This window comes from Hyperoodon ampullatus (genome assembly GCF_949752795.1).
Source record: "Hyperoodon ampullatus genome assembly, chromosome: 2".
NCBI lineage: Eukaryota > Metazoa > Chordata > Mammalia > Artiodactyla > Ziphiidae > Hyperoodon > Hyperoodon ampullatus.
In genome coordinates this window covers 151952447-151974848 of record NC_136915.1, presented here as the reverse complement: position 1 = coordinate 151974848, position 22402 = coordinate 151952447, and the positions used below count along the sequence as shown (strand labels likewise).

Below are 22402 nucleotides of genomic sequence, written 5' to 3'. Positions count from 1 at the left end.
TTTATCCTCTGATGCCCTTTGTGACCTATCAGTGTCACAAAGCCCTTTGTGACCTATCACTGTCACAAAGCCCTTTGCCTCATCCCCCAGCTGCCCCCTCAGGGCAGGGCCCCCATCCTCTCTCAAACACCCCATTGCCCCCGCGGAGGACAGGCCCATCCTGCCAGGGACTCAGGTGCGTTACCAAAATAAAAAATGTCTTCAAGTGGGAAAGTTTTGTGTGGGTCCTTTTTCTTTTCCTCCCCCAAATTCAGCTACTGGATGAAATCTATAGGAATGTAAGATGATGGGATCAATTTGAACCATTTAAGCTCATGGTTTAATTGTATCGAATAAGGCAGAGTTGGCAGTGGCGGTCCTTAGTCTGTCCTTTCATAAAATCTCAGTAAACGTGGACGATGGTGAGTGCCAATTCCCCTGTGAAGCCTTCCCTAACCCAGAACTCCTTCCCATGCCCCAGACCCCCTCCTCTGAATAGATCCAGTCCCCAAACACACGCCTCTCATTGTCTTTGTCACTCAGAGTTGTGATCATTACTCGTGCTGTCCTGTCTCCTCCACCATCTGTGTACCTCTGTGCGGGACCGGGGTGGCACACTGTCTGAAAGTTGTTGCACCGAGGTAGCTCCCTCTCTGCACCATCACCTGCCACCTTGAGCAAGTCCTTTAAATGCTCTGAACTTCTGTTTGCTTATCTGCAAAATGGAAAGACGTGAGAATCGGAAGGGGGCACACACATTCAAGAACTTTATAAACAGCTAAGGGCTGTGCACGTGTTTTTTTTTTTTTTCTGTAAATTTATTTTATTATTTATTTTTGGCTTCTCTTGTTGGGGAGCACGGGCTCTAGGCGTGCGGGCCTCGGTAGTTGTGGCGCACGGGTTTAGTTGCTCCGTGGCATGTGGGATCTTCGTGGACCAGGGCTCGAACCCGGGTCCCCCGCGTCGGCAGGCGGATTCTTAACCACTGCGCCACCAGCGAAGTCCCTATGCACGTGTTTTTAATGCATTTTCTTCCTTCAGACTAGTGTTTCCCTGCACTTGCCTGTGTGGAAATCATAAGATCAAAGGAGTGTGATGTGATCTTTTTGTAACTTCTCCTCCTTGGGTCCAAGGAAAAGCTGGTGGAGAGTAAAGCATTAATTGCGGCTCCCTGCAGCTCCTAGTCTTCTCGGAAACTCTGGGTTAATTCTGGGGTCAGGAACCTTGTTTGGCCAGGGGAAACAGTGCACATGTGTAGGTGTTGGGCTGGCTCCCTTTCTCATCAGTGCTCCCCACCAAGTGCCCACCATTCCGTCCACCAACAGAAGAGACCTCTCCCCAGCCTCCCGTGATGAGGTCTGTGGAAGTCACAAACTGTAGGTCCAATCAACAAGGATGCTCTGACCTAACAAATACTCTCCCTCGTGTGAGGTTTAAGGATTTGGTTTTGGAGCCCCAGAAGAAAAAAGTGCCTGCAGGTTTGGTGTGGAGAAACCCTTCTGAGCAGGGCATTCAAAAGTTGAATTAGTGGCTGGAGGAGGACTGGACGCTGGACGTTCCAGGAGTGAACGCTGGAATTCCAGGTGGGAGCCTGTTTCTGGCCGCAGCCCGGGTCATGCCAGAGGCTAGAGGTAGAAGCGTGGGAGCCAGACACAGCTCAAGGGTGGACTGGATGCTCTCGAGATAAGGCCAGCTAAGAGCTGTGAGCTCACTGAAGTTCGAAAACCGGCTCCCAGCCCCCACCCCTCCCTCCCCTCAATCTAGTAAAATTGATGCTCATCTCTGTAGTTTTGGAACATGATGGTAAGAATGGTGGTGCCTCGGGTTCTTGTGCTGGTCCTATCTCAGGCTTGTTTGCTTGCTTCCTTCTTAAACTACAGACAGACAGGGCTTTGCATAGAGAAGTGGGCTGGTGGATCACCGTTCTGCAAAGATCCCATTGTGCGACTGGAGCAGGTTACCTTCTCTGAGCCTCAGTGTTCTCATCTGTAAAATAGGCATATCGTTCCTTCTTTTCCTAATAACCAAACAAGTGTTCTTGTACTTTACCTTAAATAAATGTAATTTAAAGATGCCAAGCCTTTCTGACATCACTTTTGTGCATAAATAAAAGTGAAAAAAAGAGAAAGGCATTGGCAATAACTTCATCACAACTGCCATGGTGATTGTAGGACCATCCTGATTTCAGAGTTAGTAAAATGTGAAAAATACAACACCTGTGTACCTACCATCTTGCTTAAGAGACAGAACAATTCCCAGCAGCACTAACAGCCTTGTGTCCACCTCCTTGACCTAGCCTTTCCACCCTAGAGAAAACTGTCCTCAATTTTGTGTTTACTCTTCCCTCATTTTTAGCTACCGTTGTTTTAAACATGTACCCTATGCAATCTGTTGTTTGAGCTTGTTTCAGAATGGTTCCATGAGTGGAACTGTATCCCATTCTTTTGATGTTTTTAAAAATCATGAGAAGTTGATCTATGCTAATGTGTGTAGCTCATTTATTTTTCACTATTGAATATTCCAATCTCATCCTATCCTGCTGTATGAATTCTGCGGATGGAAATTTGGGCTGTTTCCCGTGTTTTGCTGTTAAGTTATTTTTGCTCTAAACATTCTCAGAGTTGTTTCTTAGAACATGTGTGTTTCTCCAGGGTATATACCTGGGCAGGGAACGGCTAAGTCTAGATGAGAGTGCTTGCTGTTCTGATTGCTAGCTAATACTGCCGCCCTTATTTCTGTCCACTGAATAGCCCGAGGGGACATGAGTCCTGTTCTGGCTCTGTTTACAGACCTTCAGGGGGATTAAGCGTTTATAAAAAGAATAGGGGGGGATTCCCTGGTGGCGCAGTGGTTGAGAGTCCACCTGCGGATGCAGGGAACATGAGTTCGTGCCCCGGTCCTGGAAGATCCCACATGCTGCGGAGCAGCTGGGCCCGTGAGCCATGGCCGCTGGGCCTGCTCGTCCGGAGCCTGTGCTCCGCGACGGGAGAGGCCACAACAGTGAGTGGCCCGCGTACCGCAAAAAACAAAACAAAACAAAAACAAAACAGAAAGAATAGGGGGATAGTGAGGGAGAGCTTCCCAGACCATAGTCTGACTTTGAGCCATGGCCCTGAGGGGCAAAGCCAGAAAGGAGTGGAAGCCAGATGGAAGCCAACTGCTGTTGGCGCTGAGCATGAGTGTGAGGTGGGGCTGCCCTTGCCTGGACACTGAGTTTCAAGACTGTGGCACAGCTGACATCACAGAATCCACTGTGAGGCTACGGCTGTGCTTCGGGACCTAGAAATTCAGACAAAACACTGCGTGCATTCTCAGACTGTATGTTTTTTTATTTAAATTGCAGTAAGGAAGCTGAAATGGGCTCTCCAGGGGTATTTCCCAGAGCCCTGGTCCCCTTTGCAGCTCCCAGCTCCTATTGATGGGCTTCAACGGTCACTGGCTCCATGGTCTCAGATGTGACACCAGTGATTTCCAGCCCCTGGCCACTCTCTGCTGTCTCTGTGATGGCCTCCATTCGGGTCCCTTCCACTGGCTTCGCCAGGATGCTCCCATGTTTATTTCGTGATGAGGCCACTGTCTTTTTTGTAAGTCTGGCTCTCATATTCCTGAAGCAAGAGCTGATCCTGCTGAGTATGTTGGTGGTGGGACCCGAACGCGCTGGAGATAAGCTCCTGCCCGATCTGTGCGAGGTCTTGGACTCGCTGGTGATGGGAGCACGGCTGATGCCTTTGGGAGCAGTGCCCTGCTCGCTGCCCCCCGGGCTGCCGTGGCCTTTGGCCTTTTGGTCATCTCTAGTGGCTCTGCGGCCGCCTGAGCCCGGGCCAGCTGCTTTGGGGATTGTCTTGCTCCCTGCTGCCTTGTGGTGGCTTTCCACGGAACTGCAGAGCGAGGGGCTCGTAAGAGCTCTGTCCTCTCCCCAGTGCTCCCTCCTCTCTCTTCTTCCCTTGTGGGCCTGGGACACTCTCTGTGAGCTGCCATCCTGTTCGCTCACTTTGCCTTCCTGTGGCAAGCTTGAGACGAGGGTCCCGTCATCGTCCTTGTCGGCTCTTCCTTTGACAGTCTTGCTGGTAGGTTCTGCTCCGACCAGAGTCATGCCGGCCCCTGGGGAGAGGCTGGTGGACGTGCTGGAAGCATACTGTGGATTGTTCTCAGCACCTGCCAAGGCCGTTTTCCCGCTCCTCCGGGATGTTCTGGCGGTGTCCCCAGTGGCTATGTTGGTTTTGCTTCCTCCAGGCCCGTCGCTGGCTGTGGCTGCTATGGCCGTGCTCTGCTCTTCAGCGGCAGGAGACTTGATCACTGCCGAGCTCAAAGCACCCGCTGCGGTGCCTCCTGCCACCACTGCTGTCTCCACCTTTGTCGTTGCCCGCGATGCGGACGCTTTGTCAAGCCCTGTAGTAGGTTTTGCTTTCGCAGTGGCCACATCGGGCGTGGTATCGGGCTTGTGGGAGTCCAGTTGGATCCCTTCGCCCCCCGCAAAAGCTGCAGACGTGGCCCCGGCCACCTCAGGGCACGTGTGGAGGCTGCTGACGCTCACCTGGTCCTGACGCCCCTTTCCTTGGAAATCCTCCACGGCCGGGCTCCTCCCGTCCTCCTCCTCCTCGAACACAGGCACGCAGGTCAGGTCCCAGACGGGAACGGCATAGGTGTTGCTTTCACTGTCCACTGGTGGTCGCAGGAGGTCAATCAGCTGTTCCCACTCGGCGAAGAGGTCTTCCCGCGCGTCCAGAGGGGGACACAGCTGCAGGTAGAAGCAGCGGCCAGTGGCAAGCTTCACGCGCAGCTGTTGTTTCTCACGATTGTGAGTGGAGATCCTCACGAACTCCAAGGGAAGGAGCCTGGTGAGCTCTAAGGTCTTTGCAGCCTTGTGGCTCTTGCCCTTGGTGGCCGGGCTGCGCTCGGCGTGCTTTTCACAGCCGGTGGCCCGTCGGGCCAGCAGCATGATGTCTGGGAGCGGGAGGACGGGGCTGGTGGATGTGATGCCCATGGTCACCATGCCGCCCCAGTTGTGCACGTCAATCGCTTCTCCCCTCTTCGTGACCTGGATGAAGTCGCTCTCGAATATTGCTGCGTACTTGAATATGTGGTATTCGCCCTTGTGCAGTTGCTGCTGCAGCTTCCCCGTGGTGGTGTTGAACAGGTCCACCCAGGTGCTGCTCCGGGCCGTGTGATACGGGAGCAGAGAGTCCCCACTCATGGCTGTCTTTGATCACGACAGGCAGCGCGGTTAAGGCGGGTCCCTGGCTCTTCCCTCCCTCGGCCTCACTGGCAGAAGAGCGAGCTGCGATGCTCCTGCGTCACACAGGCGGCCGTACGGCAGGTCTTCCAAGCCCGCCCCACAGGCCCCCACGTTTGCCTCAGGGTCTCCCAGAGGCAGGGGTGTGGGTAGGGGCACAGATGATCACAGTGGGGACGCTGTAGGGCGCCTGGAGCCCAGGCTGACTCTCTTCAAGTGTGTCGAGAGGTACGGTAGGCTCCCCCTCCGCCTCACCTCACTTCTGCTTCTGGGTTTTTATCTCCCCAAGAGGCTGTGGTGAACTTCCGTCCTAGCGAGAGAAGTAACCACTTTGTCAGCCTAACCCCCTGGCACAGCCTATTTATCCTCTGATGCCCTTTGTGACCTATCAGTGTCACAAAGCCCTTTGTGACTTATCACTGTCACAAAGCCCTTTGCCTCATCCCCCAGCTGCCCCCTCAGGGCAGGGCCCCCATCCTCTCTCAAACACCCCATTGCCCCTGCGGAGGACAGGCCCATCCTGCCAGGGACTCAGGTGCGTTACCAAAATAAAAAATGTCTTCAAGTGGGAAAGTTTTGTGTGGGTCCTTTTTCTTTTCCTCCCCCAAATTCAGCTACTGGATGAAATCTATAGGAATGTAAGATGATGGGATCAATTTGAACCATTTAAGCTCATGGTTTAATTGTATCGAATAAGGCAGAGTTGGCAGTGGCGGTCCTTAGTCTGTCCTTTCATAAAATCTCAGTAAACGTGGACGATGGTGAGTGCCAATTCCCCTGTGAAGCCTTCCCTAACCCAGAACTCCTTCCCATGCCCCAGACCCCCTCCTCTGAATAGATCCAGTCCCCAAACACACGCCTCTCATTGTCTTTGTCACTCAGAGTTGTGATCATTACTCGTGCTGTCCTGTCTCCTCCACCATCTGTGTACCTCTGTGCGGGACCGGGGTGGCACACTGTCTGAAAGTTGTTGCACCGAGGTAGCTCCCTCTCTGCACCATCACCTGCCACCTTGAGCAAGTCCTTTAAATGCTCTGAACTTCCGTTTGCTTATCTGCAAAATGGAAAGACGTGAGAATCGGAAGGGGGCACACACATTCAAGAACTTTATAAACAGCTAAGGGCTGTGCACGTGTTTTTTTTTTTTTCTGTAAATTTATTTTATTATTTATTTTTGGCTTCTCTTGTTGGGGAGCACGGGCTCTAGGCGTGCGGGCCTCGGTAGTTGTGGCGCACGGGTTTAGTTGCTCCGTGGCATGTGGGATCTTCCTGGACCAGGGCTCGAACCCGGGTCCCCCGCGTCGGCAGGCGGATTCTTAACCACTGCGCCACCAGCGAAGTCCCTATGCACGTGTTTTTAATGCATTTTCTTCCTTCAGACTAGTGTTTCCCTGCACTTGCCTGTGTGGAAGTCATAAGATCAAAGGAGTGTGATGTGATCTTTTTGTAACTTCTCCTCCTTGGGTCCAAGGAAAAGCTGGTGGAGAGTAAAGCATTAATTGCGGCTCCCTGCAGCTCCTAGTCTTCTTGGAAACTCTGGGTTAATTCTGGGGTCAGGAACCTTGTTTGGCCAGGGGAAACAGTGCACATGTGTAGGTGTTGGGCTGGCTCCCTTTCTCATCAGTGCTCCCCACCAAGTGCCCACCATTCCGTCCACCAACAGAAGAGACCTCTCCCCAGCCTCCCGTGATGAGGTCTGTGGAAGTCACAAACTGTAGGTCCAATCAACAAGGATGCTCTGACCTAACAAATACTCTCCCTCGTGTGAGGTTTAAGGATTTGGTTTTGGAGCCCCAGAAGAAAAAAGTGCCTGCAGGTTTGGTGTGGAGAAACCCTTCTGAGCAGGGCATTCAAAAGTTGAATTAGTGGCTGGAGGAGGACTGGACGCTGGACGTTCCAGGAGTGAACGCTGGAATTCCAGGTGGGAGCCTGTTTCTGGCCGCAGCCCGGGTCATGCCAGAGGCTAGAGGTAGAAGCGTGGGAGCCAGACACAGCTCAAGGGTGGACTGGATGCTCTCGAGATAAGGCCAGCTAAGAGCTGTGAGCTCACTGAAGTTCGAAAACCGGCTCCCAGCCCCCACCCCTCCCTCCCCTCAATCTAGTAAAATTGATGCTCATCTCTGTAGTTTTGGAACATGATGGTAAGAATGGTGGTGCCTCGGGTTCTTGTGCTGGTCCTATCTCAGGCTTGTTTGCTTGCTTCCTTCTTAAACTACAGACAGACAGGGCTTTGCATAGAGAAGTCTGGTGGATCACCGTTCTGCAAAGATCCCATTGTGCAACTGGAGCAGGTTACCTTCTCTGAGCCTCAGTGTTCTCATCTGTAAAATAGGCATATCGTTCCTTCTTTTCCTAATAACCAAACAAGTGTTCTTGTACTTTACCTTAAATAAATGTAATTTAAAGATGCCAAGCCTTTCTGACATCACTTTTGTGCATAAATAAAAGTGAAAAAAGAGAAAGGCATTGGCAATAACTTCATCACAACTGCCATGGTGATTGTAGGACCATCCTGATTTCAGAGTTAGTAAAATGTGAAAAATACAACACCTGTGTACCTACCATCTTGCTTAAGAGACAGAACAATTCCCAGCAGCACTAACAGCCTTGTGTCCACCTCCTTGACCTAGCCTTTCCACCCTAGAGAAAACTGTCCTCAATTTTGTGTTTACTCTTCCCTCATTTTTAGCTACCGTTGTTTTAAACATGTACCCTATGCAATCTGTTGTTTGAGCTTGTTTCAGAATGGTTCCATGAGTGGAACTGTATCCCATTCTTTTGATGTTTTAAAAATCATGAGAAGTTGATCTATGCTAATGTGTGTAGCTCATTTATTTTTCACTATTGAATATTCCAATCTCATCCTATCCTGCTGTATGAATTCTGCGGATGGAAATTTGGGCTGTTTCCCGTGTTTTGCTGTTAAGTTATTTTTGCTCTAAACATTCTCAGAGTTGTTTCTTAGAACATGTGTGTTTCTCCAGGGTATATACCTGGGCAGGGAACGGCTAAGTCTAGATGAGAGTGCTTGCTGTTCTGATTGCTAGCTAATACTGCCGCCCTTATTTCTGTCCACTGAATAGCCCGAGGGGGACATGAGTCCTGTTCTGGCTCTGTTTACAGACCTTCAGGGGGATTAAGCGTTTATAAAAAGAATAGGGGGGGATTCCCTGGTGGCGCAGTGGTTGAGAGTCCACCTGCGGATGCAGGGAACATGAGTTCGTGCCCCGGTCCTGGAAGATCCCACATGCCGCGGAGCAGCTGGGCCCGTGAGCCATGGCCGCTGGGCCTGCTCGTCCGGAGCCTGTGCTCCGCGACGGGAGAGGCCACAACAGTGAGTGGCCCGCGTACCGCAAAAAACAAAACAAAACAAAAACAAAACAGAAAGAATAGGGGGATAGTGAGGGAGAGCTTCCCAGACCATAGTCTGACTTTGAGCCATGGCCCTGAGGGGCAAAGCCAGAAAGGAGTGGAAGCCAGATGGAAGCCAACTGCTGTTGGCGCTGAGCATGAGTGTGAGGTGGGGCTGCCCTTGCCTGGACACTGAGTTTCAAGACTGTGGCACAGCTGACATCACAGAATCCACTGTGAGGCTACGGCTGTGCTTCGGGACCTAGAAATTCAGACAAAACACTGCGTGCATTCTCAGACTGTATGTTTTTTTATTTAAATTGCAGTAAGGAAGCTGAAATGGGCTCTCCAGGGGTATTTCCCAGAGCCCTGGTCCCCTTTGCAGCTCCCAGCTCCTATTGATGGGCTTCAACGGTCACTGGCTCCATGGTCTCAGATGTGACACCAGTGATTTCCAGCCCCTGGCCACTCTCTGCTGTCTCTGTGATGGCCTCCATTCGGGTCCCTTCCACTGGCTTCGCCAGGATGCTCCCATGTTTATTTCGTGATGAGGCCACTGTCTTTTTTGTAAGTCTGGCTCTCATATTCCTGAAGCAAGAGCTGATCCTGCTGAGTATGTTGGTGGTGGGACCCGAACGCGCTGGAGATAAGCTCCTGCCCGATCTGTGCGAGGTCTTGGACTCGCTGGTGATGGGAGCACGGCTGATGCCTTTGGGAGCAGTGCCCTGCTCGCTGCCCCCCCGGGCTGCCGTGGCCTTTGGCCTTTTGGTCATCTCTAGTGGCTCTGCGGCCGCCTGAGCCCGGGCCAGCTGCTTTGGGGATTGTCTTGCTCCCTGCTGCCTTGTGGTGGCTTTCCACGGAACTGCAGAGCGAGGGGCTCGTAAGAGCTCTGTCCTCTCCCCAGTGCTCCCTCCTCTCTCTTCTTCCCCTTGTGGGCCTGGGACACTCTCTGTGAGCTGCCATCCTGTTCGCTCACTTTGCCTTCCTGTGGCAAGCTTGAGACGAGGGTCCCGTCATCGTCCTTGTCGGCTCTTCCTTTGACAGTCTTGCTGGTAGGTTCTGCTCCGACCACAGTCATGCCGGCCCCTGGGGGAGAGGCTGGTGGACGTGCTGGAAGCATACTGTGGATTGTTCTCAGCACCTGCCAAGGCCGTTTTCCCGCTCCTCCGGGATGTTCTGGCGGTGTCCCCAGTGGCTATGTTGGTTTTGCTTCCTCCAGGCCCGTCGCTGTCTGTGGCTGCTATGGCCGTGCTCTGCTCTTCAGCGGCAGGAGACTTGATCACTGCCGAGCTCAAAGCACCCGCTGCGGTGCCTCCTGCCACCCCTGCTGTCCTCCACCTTTGTCGTTGCCCGCGATGCGGACGCTTTGTCAAGCCCTGTAGTAGGTTTTGCTTCGCAGTGGCCACATCGGGCATGGTATCGGGCTTGTGGGAGTCCAGTTGGATCCCTTCGCCCCCCGCAAAAGCTGCAGACGTGGCCCCGGCCACCTCAGGGCACGTGTGGAGGCTGCTGACGCTCACCTGGTCCTGACGCCCCCTTTCCTTGGAAATCCTCCACGGCCGGGCTCCTCCCTCCTCCTCCTCGAACACAGGCACGCAGGTCAGGTCCCAGACGGGAACGGCATAGGTGTTGCTTTCACTGTCCACTGGTGGTCGCAGGAGGTCAATCAGCTGTTCCCACTCGGCGAAGAGGTCTTCCCGCGCGTCCAGAGGGGGACACAGCTGCAGGTAGAAGCAGCGGCCAGTGGCAAGCTTCACGCGCAGCTGTTGTTTCTCACGATTGTGAGTGGAGATCCTCACGAACTCCAAGGGAAGGAGCCTGGTGAGCTCTAAGGTCTTTGCAGCCTTGTGGCTCTTGCCCTTGGTGGCCGGGCTGCGCTCGGTGTGCTTTTCACAGCCGGTGGCCCGTCGGGCCAGCAGCATGATGTCTGGGAGCGGGAGGACGGGGCTGGTGGATGTGATGCCCATGGTCACCATGCCGCCCCAGTTGTGCACGTCAATCGCTTCTCCCCTCTTCGTGACCTGGATGAAGTCGCTCTCGAATATTGCTGCGTACTTGAATATGTGGTATTCGCCCTTGTGCAGTTGCTGCTGCAGCTTCCCCGTGGTGGTGTTGAACAGGTCCACCCAGGTGCTGCTCCGGGCCGTGTGATACGGGAGCAGAGAGTCCCCACTCATGGCTGTCTTTGATCACGACAGGCAGCGCGGTTAAGGCGGGTCCCTGGCTCTTCCCTCCCTCGGCCTCACTGGCAGAAGAGCGAGCTGCGATGCTCCTGCGTCACACAGGCGGCCGTACGGCAGGTCTTCCAAGCCCGCCCCACAGGCCCCCACGTTTGCCTCAGGGTCTCCCAGAGGCAGGGGTGTGGGTAGGGGCACAGATGATCACAGTGGGGACGCTGTAGGGCGCCTGGAGCCCAGGCTGACTCTCTTCAAGTGTGTCGAGAGGTACGGTAGGCTCCCCCTCCGCCTCACCTCACTTCTGCTTCTGGGTTTTTATCTCCCCAAGAGGCTGTAGTGAACTTCCGTCCTAGCGAGAGAAGTAACCACTTTGTCAGCCTAACCCCCTGGCACAGCCTATTTATCCTCTGATGCCCTTTGTGACCTATCAGTGTCACAAAGCCCTTTGTGACCTATCACTGTCACAAAGCCCTTTGCCTCATCCCCCAGCTGCCCCCTCAGGGCAGGGCCCCCATCCTCTCTCAAACACCCCATTGCCCCCGCGGAGGACAGGCCCATCCTGCCAGGGACTCAGGTGCGTTACCAAAATAAAAAATGTCTTCAAGTGGGAAAGTTTTGTGTGGGTCCTTTTTCTTTTCCTCCCCCAAATTCAGCTACTGGATGAAATCTATAGGAATGTAAGATGATGGGATCAATTTGAACCATTTAAGCTCATGGTTTAATTGTATCGAATAAGGCAGAGTTGGCAGTGGCGGTCCTTAGTCTGTCCTTTCATAAAATCTCAGTAAACGTGGACGATGGTGAGTGCCAATTCCCCTGTGAAGCCTTCCCTAACCCAGAACTCCTTCCCATGCCCCAGACCCCCTCCTCTGAATAGATCCAGTCCCCAAACACACGCCTCTCATTGTCTTTGTCACTCAGAGTTGTGATCATTACTCGTGCTGTCCTGTCTCCTCCACCATCTGTGTACCTCTGTGCGGGACCGGGGTGGCACACTGTCTGAAAGTTGTTGCACCGAGGTAGCTCCCTCTCTGCACCATCACCTGCCACCTTGAGCAAGTCCTTTAAATGCTCTGAACTTCTGTTTGCTTATCTGCAAAATGGAAAGACGTGAGAATCGGAAGGGGGCACACACATTCAAGAACTTTATAAACAGCTAAGGGCTGTGCACGTGTTTTTTTTTTTTCTGTAAATTTATTTTATTATTTATTTTTGGCTTCTCTTGTTGGGGAGCACGGGCTCTAGGCGTGCGGGCCTCGGTAGTTGTGGCGCACGGGTTTAGTTGCTCCGTGGCATGTGGGATCTTCGTGGACCAGGGCTCGAACCCGGGTCCCCCGCGTCGGCAGGCGGATTCTTAACCACTGCGCCACCAGCGAAGTCCCTATGCACGTGTTTTTAATGCATTTTCTTCCTTCAGACTAGTGTTTCCCTGCACTTGCCTGTGTGGAAATCATAAGATCAAAGGAGTGTGATGTGATCTTTTTGTAACTTCTCCTCCTTGGGTCCAAGGAAAAGCTGGTGGAGAGTAAAGCATTAATTGCGGCTCCCTGCAGCTCCTAGTCTTCTCGGAAACTCTGGGTTAATTCTGGGGTCAGGAACCTTGTTTGGCCAGGGGAAACAGTGCACATGTGTAGGTGTTGGGCTGGCTCCCTTTCTCATCAGTGCTCCCCACCAAGTGCCCACCATTCCGTCCACCAACAGAAGAGACCTCTCCCCAGCCTCCCGTGATGAGGTCTGTGGAAGTCACAAACTGTAGGTCCAATCAACAAGGATGCTCTGACCTAACAAATACTCTCCCTCGTGTGAGGTTTAAGGATTTGGTTTTGGAGCCCCAGAAGAAAAAAGTGCCTGCAGGTTTGGTGTGGAGAAACCCTTCTGAGCAGGGCATTCAAAAGTTGAATTAGTGGCTGGAGGAGGACTGGACGCTGGACGTTCCAGGAGTGAACGCTGGAATTCCAGGTGGGAGCCTGTTTCTGGCCGCAGCCCGGGTCATGCCAGAGGCTAGAGGTAGAAGCGTGGGAGCCAGACACAGCTCAAGGGTGGACTGGATGCTCTCGAGATAAGGCCAGCTAAGAGCTGTGAGCTCACTGAAGTTCGAAAACCGGCTCCCAGCCCCCACCCCTCCCTCCCCTCAATCTAGTAAAATTGATGCTCATCTCTGTAGTTTTGGAACATGATGGTAAGAATGGTGGTGCCTCGGGTTCTTGTGCTGGTCCTATCTCAGGCTTGTTTGCTTGCTTCCTTCTTAAACTACAGACAGACAGGGCTTTGCATAGAGAAGTGGGCTGGTGGATCACCGTTCTGCAAAGATCCCATTGTGCAACTGGAGCAGGTTACCTTCTCTGAGCCTCAGTGTTCTCATCTGTAAAATAGGCATATCGTTCCTTCTTTTCCTAATAACCAAACAAGTGTTCTTGTACTTTACCTTAAATAAATGTAATTTAAAGATGCCAAGCCTTTCTGACATCACTTTTGTGCATAAATAAAAGTGAAAAAAAGAGAAAGGCATTGGCAATAACTTCATCACAACTGCCATGGTGATTGTAGGACCATCCTGATTTCAGAGTTAGTAAAATGTGAAAAATACAACACCTGTGTACCTACCATCTTGCTTAAGAGACAGAACAATTCCCAGCAGCACTAACAGCCTTGTGTCCACCTCCTTGACCTAGCCTTTCCACCCTAGAGAAAACTGTCCTCAATTTTGTGTTTACTCTTCCCTCATTTTTAGCTACCGTTGTTTTAAACATGTACCCTATGCAATCTGTTGTTTGAGCTTGTTTCAGAATGGTTCCATGAGTGGAACTGTATCCCATTCTTTTGATGTTTTTAAAAATCATGAGAAGTTGATCTATGCTAATGTGTGTAGCTCATTTATTTTTCACTATTGAATATTCCAATCTCATCCTATCCTGCTGTATGAATTCTGCGGATGGAAATTTGGGCTGTTTCCCGTGTTTTGCTGTTAAGTTATTTTTGCTCTAAACATTCTCAGAGTTGTTTCTTAGAACATGTGTGTTTCTCCAGGGTATATACCTGGGCAGGGAACGGCTAAGTCTAGATGAGAGTGCTTGCTGTTCTGATTGCTAGCTAATACTGCCGCCCTTATTTCTGTCCACTGAATAGCCCGAGGGGACATGAGTCCTGTTCTGGCTCTGTTCACAGACCTTCAGGGGGATTAAGCGTTTATAAAAAGAATAGGGGGGGATTCCCTGGTGGCGCAGTGGTTGAGAGTCCACCTGCGGATGCAGGGAACATGAGTTCGTGCCCCGGTCCTGGAAGATCCCACATGCCGCGGAGCAGCTGGGCCCGTGAGCCATGGCCGCTGGGCCTGCTCGTCCGGAGCCTGTGCTCCGCGACGGGAGAGGCCACAACAGTGAGTGGCCCGCGTACCGCAAAAAACAAAACAAAACAAAAACAAAACAGAAAGAATAGGGGGATAGTGAGGGAGAGCTTCCCAGACCATAGTCTGACTTTGAGCCATGGCCCTGAGGGGCAAAGCCAGAAAGGAGTGGAAGCCAGATGGAAGCCAACTGCTGTTGGCGCTGAGCATGAGTGTGAGGTGGGGCTGCCCTTGCCTGGACACTGAGTTTCAAGACTGTGGCACAGCTGACATCACAGAATCCACTGTGAGGCTACGGCTGTGCTTCGGGACCTAGAAATTCAGACAAAACACTGCGTGCATTCTCAGACTGTATGTTTTTTTATTTAAATTGCAGTAAGGAAGCTGAAATGGGCTCTCCAGGGGTATTTCCCAGAGCCCTGGTCCCCTTTGCAGCTCCCAGCTCCTATTGATGGGCTTCAACGGTCACTGGCTCCATGGTCTCAGATGTGACACCAGTGATTTCCAGCCCCTGGCCACTCTCTGCTGTCTCTGTGATGGCCTCCATTCGGGTCCCTTCCACTGGCTTCGCCAGGATGCTCCCATGTTTATTTCGTGATGAGGCCACTGTCTTTTTTGTAAGTCTGGCTCTCATATTCCTGAAGCAAGAGCTGATCCTGCTGAGTATGTTGGTGGTGGGACCCGAACGCGCTGGAGATAAGCTCCTGCCCGATCTGTGCGAGGTCTTGGACTCGCTGGTGATGGGAGCACGGCTGATGCCTTTGGGAGCAGTGCCCTGCTCGCTGCCCCCCGGGCTGCCGTGGCCTTTGGCCTTTTGGTCATCTCTAGTGGCTCTGCGGCCGCCTGAGCCCGGGCCAGCTGCTTTGGGGATTGTCTTGCTCCCTGCTGCCTTGTGGTGGCTTTCCACGGAACTGCAGAGCGAGGGGCTCGTAAGAGCTCTGTCCTCTCCCCAGTGCTCCCTCCTCTCTCTTCTTCCCTTGTGGGCCTGGGACACTCTCTGTGAGCTGCCATCCTGTTCGCTCACTTTGCCTTCCTGTGGCAAGCTTGAGACGAGGGTCCCGTCATCGTCCTTGTCGGCTCTTCCTTTGACAGTCTTGCTGGTAGGTTCTGCTCCGACCAGAGTCATGCCGGCCCCTGGGGAGAGGCTGGTGGACGTGCTGGAAGCATACTGTGGATTGTTCTCAGCACCTGCCAAGGCCGTTTTCCCGCTCCTCCGGGATGTTCTGGCGGTGTCCCCAGTGGCTATGTTGGTTTTGCTTCCTCCAGGCCCGTCGCTGGCTGTGGCTGCTATGGCCGTGCTCTGCTCTTCAGCGGCAGGAGACTTGATCACTGCCGAGCTCAAAGCACCCGCTGCGGTGCCTCCTGCCACCCCTGCTGTCTCCACCTTTGTCGTTGCCCGCGATGCGGACGCTTTGTCAAGCCCTGTAGTAGGTTTTGCTTTCGCAGTGGCCACATCGGGCATGGTATCGGGCTTGTGGGAGTCCAGTTGGATCCCTTCGCCCCCCGCAAAAGCTGCAGACGTGGCCCCGGCCACCTCAGGGCACGTGTGGAGGCTGCTGACGCTCACCTGGTCCTGACGCCCCTTTCCTTGGAAATCCTCCACGGCCGGGCTCCTCCCGTCCTCCTCCTCCTCGAACACAGGCACGCAGGTCAGGTCCCAGACGGGAACGGCATAGGTGTTGCTTTCACTGTCCACTGGTGGTCGCAGGAGGTCAATCAGCTGTTCCCACTCGGCGAAGAGGTCTTCCCGCGCGTCCAGAGGGGGACACAGCTGCAGGTAGAAGCAGCGGCCAGTGGCAAGCTTCACGCGCAGCTGTTGTTTCTCACGATTGTGAGTGGAGATCCTCACGAACTCCAAGGGAAGGAGCCTGGTGAGCTCTAAGGTCTTTGCAGCCTTGTGGCTCTTGCCCTTGGTGGCCGGGCTGCTCTCGGCGTGCTTTTCACAGCCGGTGGCCCGTCGGGCCAGCAGCATGATGTCTGGGAGCGGGAGGACGGGGCTGGTGGATGTGATGCCCATGGTCACCATGCCGCCCCAGTTGTGCACGTCAATCGCTTCTCCCCTCTTCGTGACCTGGATGAAGTCGCTCTCGAATATTGCTGCGTACTTGAATATGTGGTATTCGCCCTTGTGCAGTTGCTGCTGCAGCTTCCCCGTGGTGGTGTTGAACAGGTCCACCCAGGTGCTGCTCCGGGCCGTGTGATACGGGAGCAGAGAGTCCCCACTCATGGCTGTCTTTGATCACGACAGGCAGCGCGGTTAAGGCGGGTCCCTGGCTCTTCCCTCCCTCGGCCTCACTGGCAGAAGAGCGAGCTGCGATGCTCCTGCGTCACACAGGCGGCCGTACGGCAGGTCTTCCAAGCCCGCCCCACAGGCCCCCACGTTTGCCTCAGGGTCTCCCAGAGGCAGGGGTGTGGGTAGGGGCACAGATGATCACAGTGGGGACGCTGTAGGGCGCCTGGAGCCCAGGCTGACTCTCTTCAAGTGTGTCGAGAGGTACGGTAGGCTCCCCCTCCGCCTCACCTCACTTCTGCTTCTGGGTTTTTATCTCCCCAAGAGGCTGTGGTGAACTTCCGTCCTAGCGAGAGAAGTAACCACTTTGTCAGCCTAACCCCCTGGCACAGCCTATTTATCCTCTGATGCCCTTTGTGACCTATCAGTGTCACAAAGCCCTTTGTGACCTATCACTGTCACAAAGCCCTTTGCCTCATCCCCCAGCTGCCCCCTCAGGGCAGGGCCCCCATCCTCTCTCAAACACCCCATTGCCCCCGCGGAGGACAGGCCCATCCTGCCAGGGACTCAGGTGCGTTACCAAAATAAAAAATGTCTTCAAGTGGGAAAGTTTTGTGTGGGTCCTTTTTCTTTTCCTCCCCCAAATTCAGCTACTGGATGAAATCTATAGGAATGTAAGATGATGGGATCAATTTGAACCATTTAAGCTCATGGTTTAATTGTATCGAATAAGGCAGAGTTGGCAGTGGCGGTCCTTAGTCTGTCCTTTCATAAAATCTCAGTAAACGTGGACGATGGTGAGTGCCAATTCCCCTGTGAAGCCTTCCCTAACCCAGAACTCCTTCCCATGCCCCAGACCCCCTCCTCTGAATAGATCCAGTCCCCAAACACACGCCTCTCATTGTCTTTGTCACTCAGAGTTGTGATCATTACTCGTGCTGTCCTGTCTCCTCCACCATCTGTGTACCTCTGTGCGGGACCGGGGTGGCACACTGTCTGAAAGTTGTTGCACCGAGGTAGCTCCCTCTCTGCACCATCACCTGCCACCTTGAGCAAGTCCTTTAAATGCTCTGAACTTCTGTTTGCTTATCTGCAAAATGGAAAGACGTGAGAATCGGAAGGGGGCACACACATTCAAGAACTTTATAAACAGCTAAGGGCTGTGCACGTGTTTTTTTTTTTTTTCTGTAAATTTATTTTATTATTTATTTTTGGCTTCTCTTGTTGGGGAGCACGGGCTCTAGGCGTGCGGGCCTCGGTAGTTGTGGCGCACGGGTTTAGTTGCTCCGTGGCATGTGGGATCTTCGTGGACCAGGGCTCGAACCCGGGTCCCCCGCGTCGGCAGGCGGATTCTTAACCACTGCGCCACCAGCGAAGTCCCTATGCACGTGTTTTTAATGCATTTTCTTCCTTCAGACTAGTGTTTCCCTGCACTTGCCTGTGTGGAAATCATAAGATCAAAGGAGTGTGATGTGATCTTTTTGTAACTTCTCCTCCTTGGGTCCAAGGAAAAGCTGGTGGAGAGTAAAGCATTAATTGCGGCTCCCTGCAGCTCCTAGTCTTCTCGGAAACTCTGGGTTAATTCTGGGGTCAGGAACCTTGTTTGGCCAGGGGAAACAGTGCACATGTGTAGGTGTTGGGCTGGCTCCCTTTCTCATCAGTGCTCCCCACCAAGTGCCCACCATTCCGTCCACCAACAGAAGAGACCTCTCCCCAGCCTCCCGTGATGAGGTCTGTGGAAGTCACAAACTGTAGGTCCAATCAACAAGGATGCTCTGACCTAACAAATACTCTCCCTCGTGTGAGGTTTAAGGATTTGGTTTTGGAGCCCCAGAAGAAAAAAGTGCCTGCAGGTTTGGTGTGGAGAAACCCTTCTGAGCAGGGCATTCAAAAGTTGAATTAGTGGCTGGAGGAGGACTGGACGCTGGACGTTCCAGGAGTGAACGCTGGAATTCCAGGTGGGAGCCTGTTTCTGGCCGCAGCCCGGGTCATGCCAGAGGCTAGAGGTAGAAGCGTGGGAGCCAGACACAGCTCAAGGGTGGACTGGATGCTCTCGAGATAAGGCCAGCTAAGAGCTGTGAGCTCACTGAAGTTCGAAAACCGGCTCCCAGCCCCCACCCCTCCCTCCCCTCAATCTAGTAAAATTGATGCTCATCTCTGTAGTTTTGGAACATGATGGTAAGAATGGTGGTGCCTCGGGTTCTTGTGCTGGTCCTATCTCAGGCTTGTTTGCTTGCTTCCTTCTTAAACTACAGACAGACAGGGCTTTGCATAGAGAAGTGGGCTGGTGGATCACCGTTCTGCAAAGATCCCATTGTGCGACTGGAGCAGGTTACCTTCTCTGAGCCTCAGTGTTCTCATCTGTAAAATAGGCATATCGTTCCTTCTTTTCCTAATAACCAAACAAGTGTTCTTGTACTTTACCTTAAATAAATGTAATTTAAAGATGCCAAGCCTTTCTGACATCACTTTTGTGCATAAATAAAAGTGAAAAAAAGAGAAAGGCATTGGCAATAACTTCATCACAACTGCCATGGTGATTGTAGGACCATCCTGATTTCAGAGTTAGTAAAATGTGAAAAATACAACACCTGTGTACCTACCATCTTGCTTAAGAGACAGAACAATTCCCAGCAGCACTAACAGCCTTGTGTCCACCTCCTTGACCTAGCCTTTCCACCCTAGAGAAAACTGTCCTCAATTTTGTGTTTACTCTTCCCTCATTTTTAGCTACCGTTGTTTTAAACATGTACCCTATGCAATCTGTTGTTTGAGCTTGTTTCAGAATGGTTCCATGAGTGGAACTGTATCCCATTCTTTTGATGTTTTTAAAAATCATGAGAAGTTGATCTATGCTAATGTGTGTAGCTCATTTATTTTTCACTATTGAATATTCCAATCTCATCCTATCCTGCTGTATGAATTCTGCGGATGGAAATTTGGGCTGTTTCCCGTGTTTTGCTGTTAAGTTATTTTTGCTCTAAACATTCTCAGAGTTGTTTCTTAGAACATGTGTGTTTCTCCAGGGTATATACCTGGGCAGGGAACGGCTAAGTCTAGATGAGAGTGCTTGCTGTTCTGATTGCTAGCTAATACTGCCGCCCTTATTTCTGTCCACTGAATAGCCCGAGGGGACATGAGTCCTGTTCTGGCTCTGTTTACAGACCTTCAGGGGGATTAAGCGTTTATAAAAAGAATAGGGGGGGATTCCCTGGTGGCGCAGTGGTTGAGAGTCCACCTGCGGATGCAGGGAACATGAGTTCGTGCCCCGGTCCTGGAAGATCCCACATGCTGCGGAGCAGCTGGGCCCGTGAGCCATGGCCGCTGGGCCTGCTCGTCCGGAGCCTGTGCTCCGCGACGGGAGAGGCCACAACAGTGAGTGGCCCGCGTACCGCAAAAAACAAAACAAAACAAAAACAAAACAGAAAGAATAGGGGGATAGTGAGGGAGAGCTTCCCAGACCATAGTCTGACTTTGAGCCATGGCCCTGAGGGGCAAAGCCAGAAAGGAGTGGAAGCCAGATGGAAGCCAACTGCTGTTGGCGCTGAGCATGAGTGTGAGGTGGGGCTGCCCTTGCCTGGACACTGAGTTTCAAGACTGTGGCACAGCTGACATCACAGAATCCACTGTGAGGCTACGGCTGTGCTTCGGGACCTAGAAATTCAGACAAAACACTGCGTGCATTCTCAGACTGTATGTTTTTTTATTTAAATTGCAGTAAGGAAGCTGAAATGGGCTCTCCAGGGGTATTTCCCAGAGCCCTGGTCCCCTTTGCAGCTCCCAGCTCCTATTGATGGGCTTCAACGGTCACTGGCTCCATGGTCTCAGATGTGACACCAGTGATTTCCAGCCCCTGGCCACTCTCTGCTGTCTCTGTGATGGCCTCCATTCGGGTCCCTTCCACTGGCTTCGCCAGGATGCTCCCATGTTTATTTCGTGATGAGGCCACTGTCTTTTTTGTAAGTCTGGCTCTCATATTCCTGAAGCAAGAGCTGATCCTGCTGAGTATGTTGGTGGTGGGACCCGAACGCGCTGGAGATAAGCTCCTGCCCGATCTGTGCGAGGTCTTGGACTCGCTGGTGATGGGAGCACGGCTGATGCCTTTGGGAGCAGTGCCCTGCTCGCTGCCCCCCGGGCTGCCGTGGCCTTTGGCCTTTTGGTCATCTCTAGTGGCTCTGCGGCCGCCTGAGCCCGGGCCAGCTGCTTTGGGGATTGTCTTGCTCCCTGCTGCCTTGTGGTGGCTTTCCACGGAACTGCAGAGCGAGGGGCTCGTAAGAGCTCTGTCCTCTCCCCAGTGCTCCCTCCTCTCTCTTCTTCCCTTGTGGGCCTGGGACACTCTCTGTGAGCTGCCATCCTGTTCGCTCACTTTGCCTTCCTGTGGCAAGCTTGAGACGAGGGTCCCGTCATCGTCCTTGTCGGCTCTTCCTTTGACAGTCTTGCTGGTAGGTTCTGCTCCGACCAGAGTCATGCCGGCCCCTGGGGAGAGGCTGGTGGACGTGCTGGAAGCATACTGTGGATTGTTCTCAGCACCTGCCAAGGCCGTTTTCCCGCTCCTCCGGGATGTTCTGGCGGTGTCCCCAGTGGCTATGTTGGTTTTGCTTCCTCCAGGCCCGTCGCTGGCTGTGGCTGCTATGGCCGTGCTCTGCTCTTCAGCGGCAGGAGACTTGATCACTGCCGAGCTCAAAGCACCCGCTGCGGTGCCTCCTGCCACCACTGCTGTCTCCACCTTTGTCGTTGCCCGCGATGCGGACGCTTTGTCAAGCCCTGTAGTAGGTTTTGCTTTCGCAGTGGCCACATCGGGCGTGGTATCGGGCTTGTGGGAGTCCAGTTGGATCCCTTCGCCCCCCGCAAAAGCTGCAGACGTGGCCCCGGCCACCTCAGGGCACGTGTGGAGGCTGCTGACGCTCACCTGGTCCTGACGCCCCTTTCCTTGGAAATCCTCCACGGCCGGGCTCCTCCCGTCCTCCTCCTCCTCGAACACAGGCACGCAGGTCAGGTCCCAGACGGGAACGGCATAGGTGTTGCTTTCACTGTCCACTGGTGGTCGCAGGAGGTCAATCAGCTGTTCCCACTCGGCGAAGAGGTCTTCCCGCGCGTCCAGAGGGGGACACAGCTGCAGGTAGAAGCAGCGGCCAGTGGCAAGCTTCACGCGCAGCTGTTGTTTCTCACGATTGTGAGTGGAGATCCTCACGAACTCCAAGGGAAGGAGCCTGGTGAGCTCTAAGGTCTTTGCAGCCTTGTGGCTCTTGCCCTTGGTGGCCGGGCTGCGCTCGGCGTGCTTTTCACAGCCGGTGGCCCGTCGGGCCAGCAGCATGATGTCTGGGAGCGGGAGGACGGGGCTGGTGGATGTGATGCCCATGGTCACCATGCCGCCCCAGTTGTGCACGTCAATCGCTTCTCCCCTCTTCGTGACCTGGATGAAGTCGCTCTCGAATATTGCTGCGTACTTGAATATGTGGTATTCGCCCTTGTGCAGTTGCTGCTGCAGCTTCCCCGTGGTGGTGTTGAACAGGTCCACCCAGGTGCTGCTCCGGGCCGTGTGATACGGGAGCAGAGAGTCCCCACTCATGGCTGTCTTTGATCACGACAGGCAGCGCGGTTAAGGCGGGTCCCTGGCTCTTCCCTCCCTCGGCCTCACTGGCAGAAGAGCGAGCTGCGATGCTCCTGCGTCACACAGGCGGCCGTACGGCAGGTCTTCCAAGCCCGCCCCACAGGCCCCCACGTTTGCCTCAGGGTCTCCCAGAGGCAGGGGTGTGGGTAGGGGCACAGATGATCACAGTGGGGACGCTGTAGGGCGCCTGGAGCCCAGGCTGACTCTCTTCAAGTGTGTCGAGAGGTACGGTAGGCTCCCCCTCCGCCTCACCTCACTTCTGCTTCTGGGTTTTTATCTCCCCAAGAGGCTGTGGTGAACTTCCGTCCTAGCGAGAGAAGTAACCACTTTGTCAGCCTAACCCCCTGGCACAGCCTATTTATCCTCTGATGCCCTTTGTGACCTATCAGTGTCACAAAGCCCTTTGTGACTTATCACTGTCACAAAGCCCTTTGCCTCATCCCCCAGCTGCCCCCTCAGGGCAGGGCCCCCATCCTCT

The 22402-nt window shown here is 53.4% G+C and overlaps 3 protein-coding genes and 1 pseudogene across 4 annotated transcripts; all 4 read right to left on the bottom strand.

The window, feature by feature from the left end:
• Positions 1–98: 98 nt before the first annotated feature.
• LOC307066379 (Golgi-associated RAB2 interactor protein 4-like) lies at positions 99–5173 on the bottom strand (the record flags this gene model as incomplete). Its single annotated transcript, XM_079723517.1, has 2 exons — positions 99–117; positions 4356–5173. The coding sequence occupies 2 exons, from the start codon at positions 5171–5173 to the stop codon at positions 99–101; spliced, it is 837 nt and encodes a 278-aa protein (XP_079579643.1).
• LOC307066369 (Golgi-associated RAB2 interactor protein 4-like) lies at positions 5170–10740 on the bottom strand (annotated as a pseudogene). The gene is made up of 2 exons: positions 9956–10740; positions 5170–5179 (listed from the first exon to the last, which is right to left on the bottom strand). The product of its transcript is annotated as a Golgi-associated RAB2 interactor protein 4-like (transcript).
• Positions 10741–14528: 3788 nt separating this feature from the next.
• On the bottom strand, positions 14529–16310 carry LOC307066360 (Golgi-associated RAB2 interactor protein 4-like; the record flags this gene model as incomplete). The annotated part of the gene is made up of 2 exons (XM_079723494.1): positions 14529–14618; positions 15567–16310. The coding sequence occupies 2 exons, from the start codon at positions 16308–16310 to the stop codon at positions 14529–14531; spliced, it is 834 nt and encodes a 277-aa protein (XP_079579620.1).
• On the bottom strand, positions 16307–21882 carry LOC307066351 (Golgi-associated RAB2 interactor protein 4-like; the record flags this gene model as incomplete). Its single annotated transcript, XM_079723483.1, has 2 exons — positions 16307–16316; positions 21065–21882. 2 exons carry the CDS (start codon positions 21880–21882, stop codon positions 16307–16309), a joined length of 828 nt encoding a protein of 275 aa, XP_079579609.1.
• Between the last annotated feature and the right edge of the window lie 520 nt (positions 21883–22402).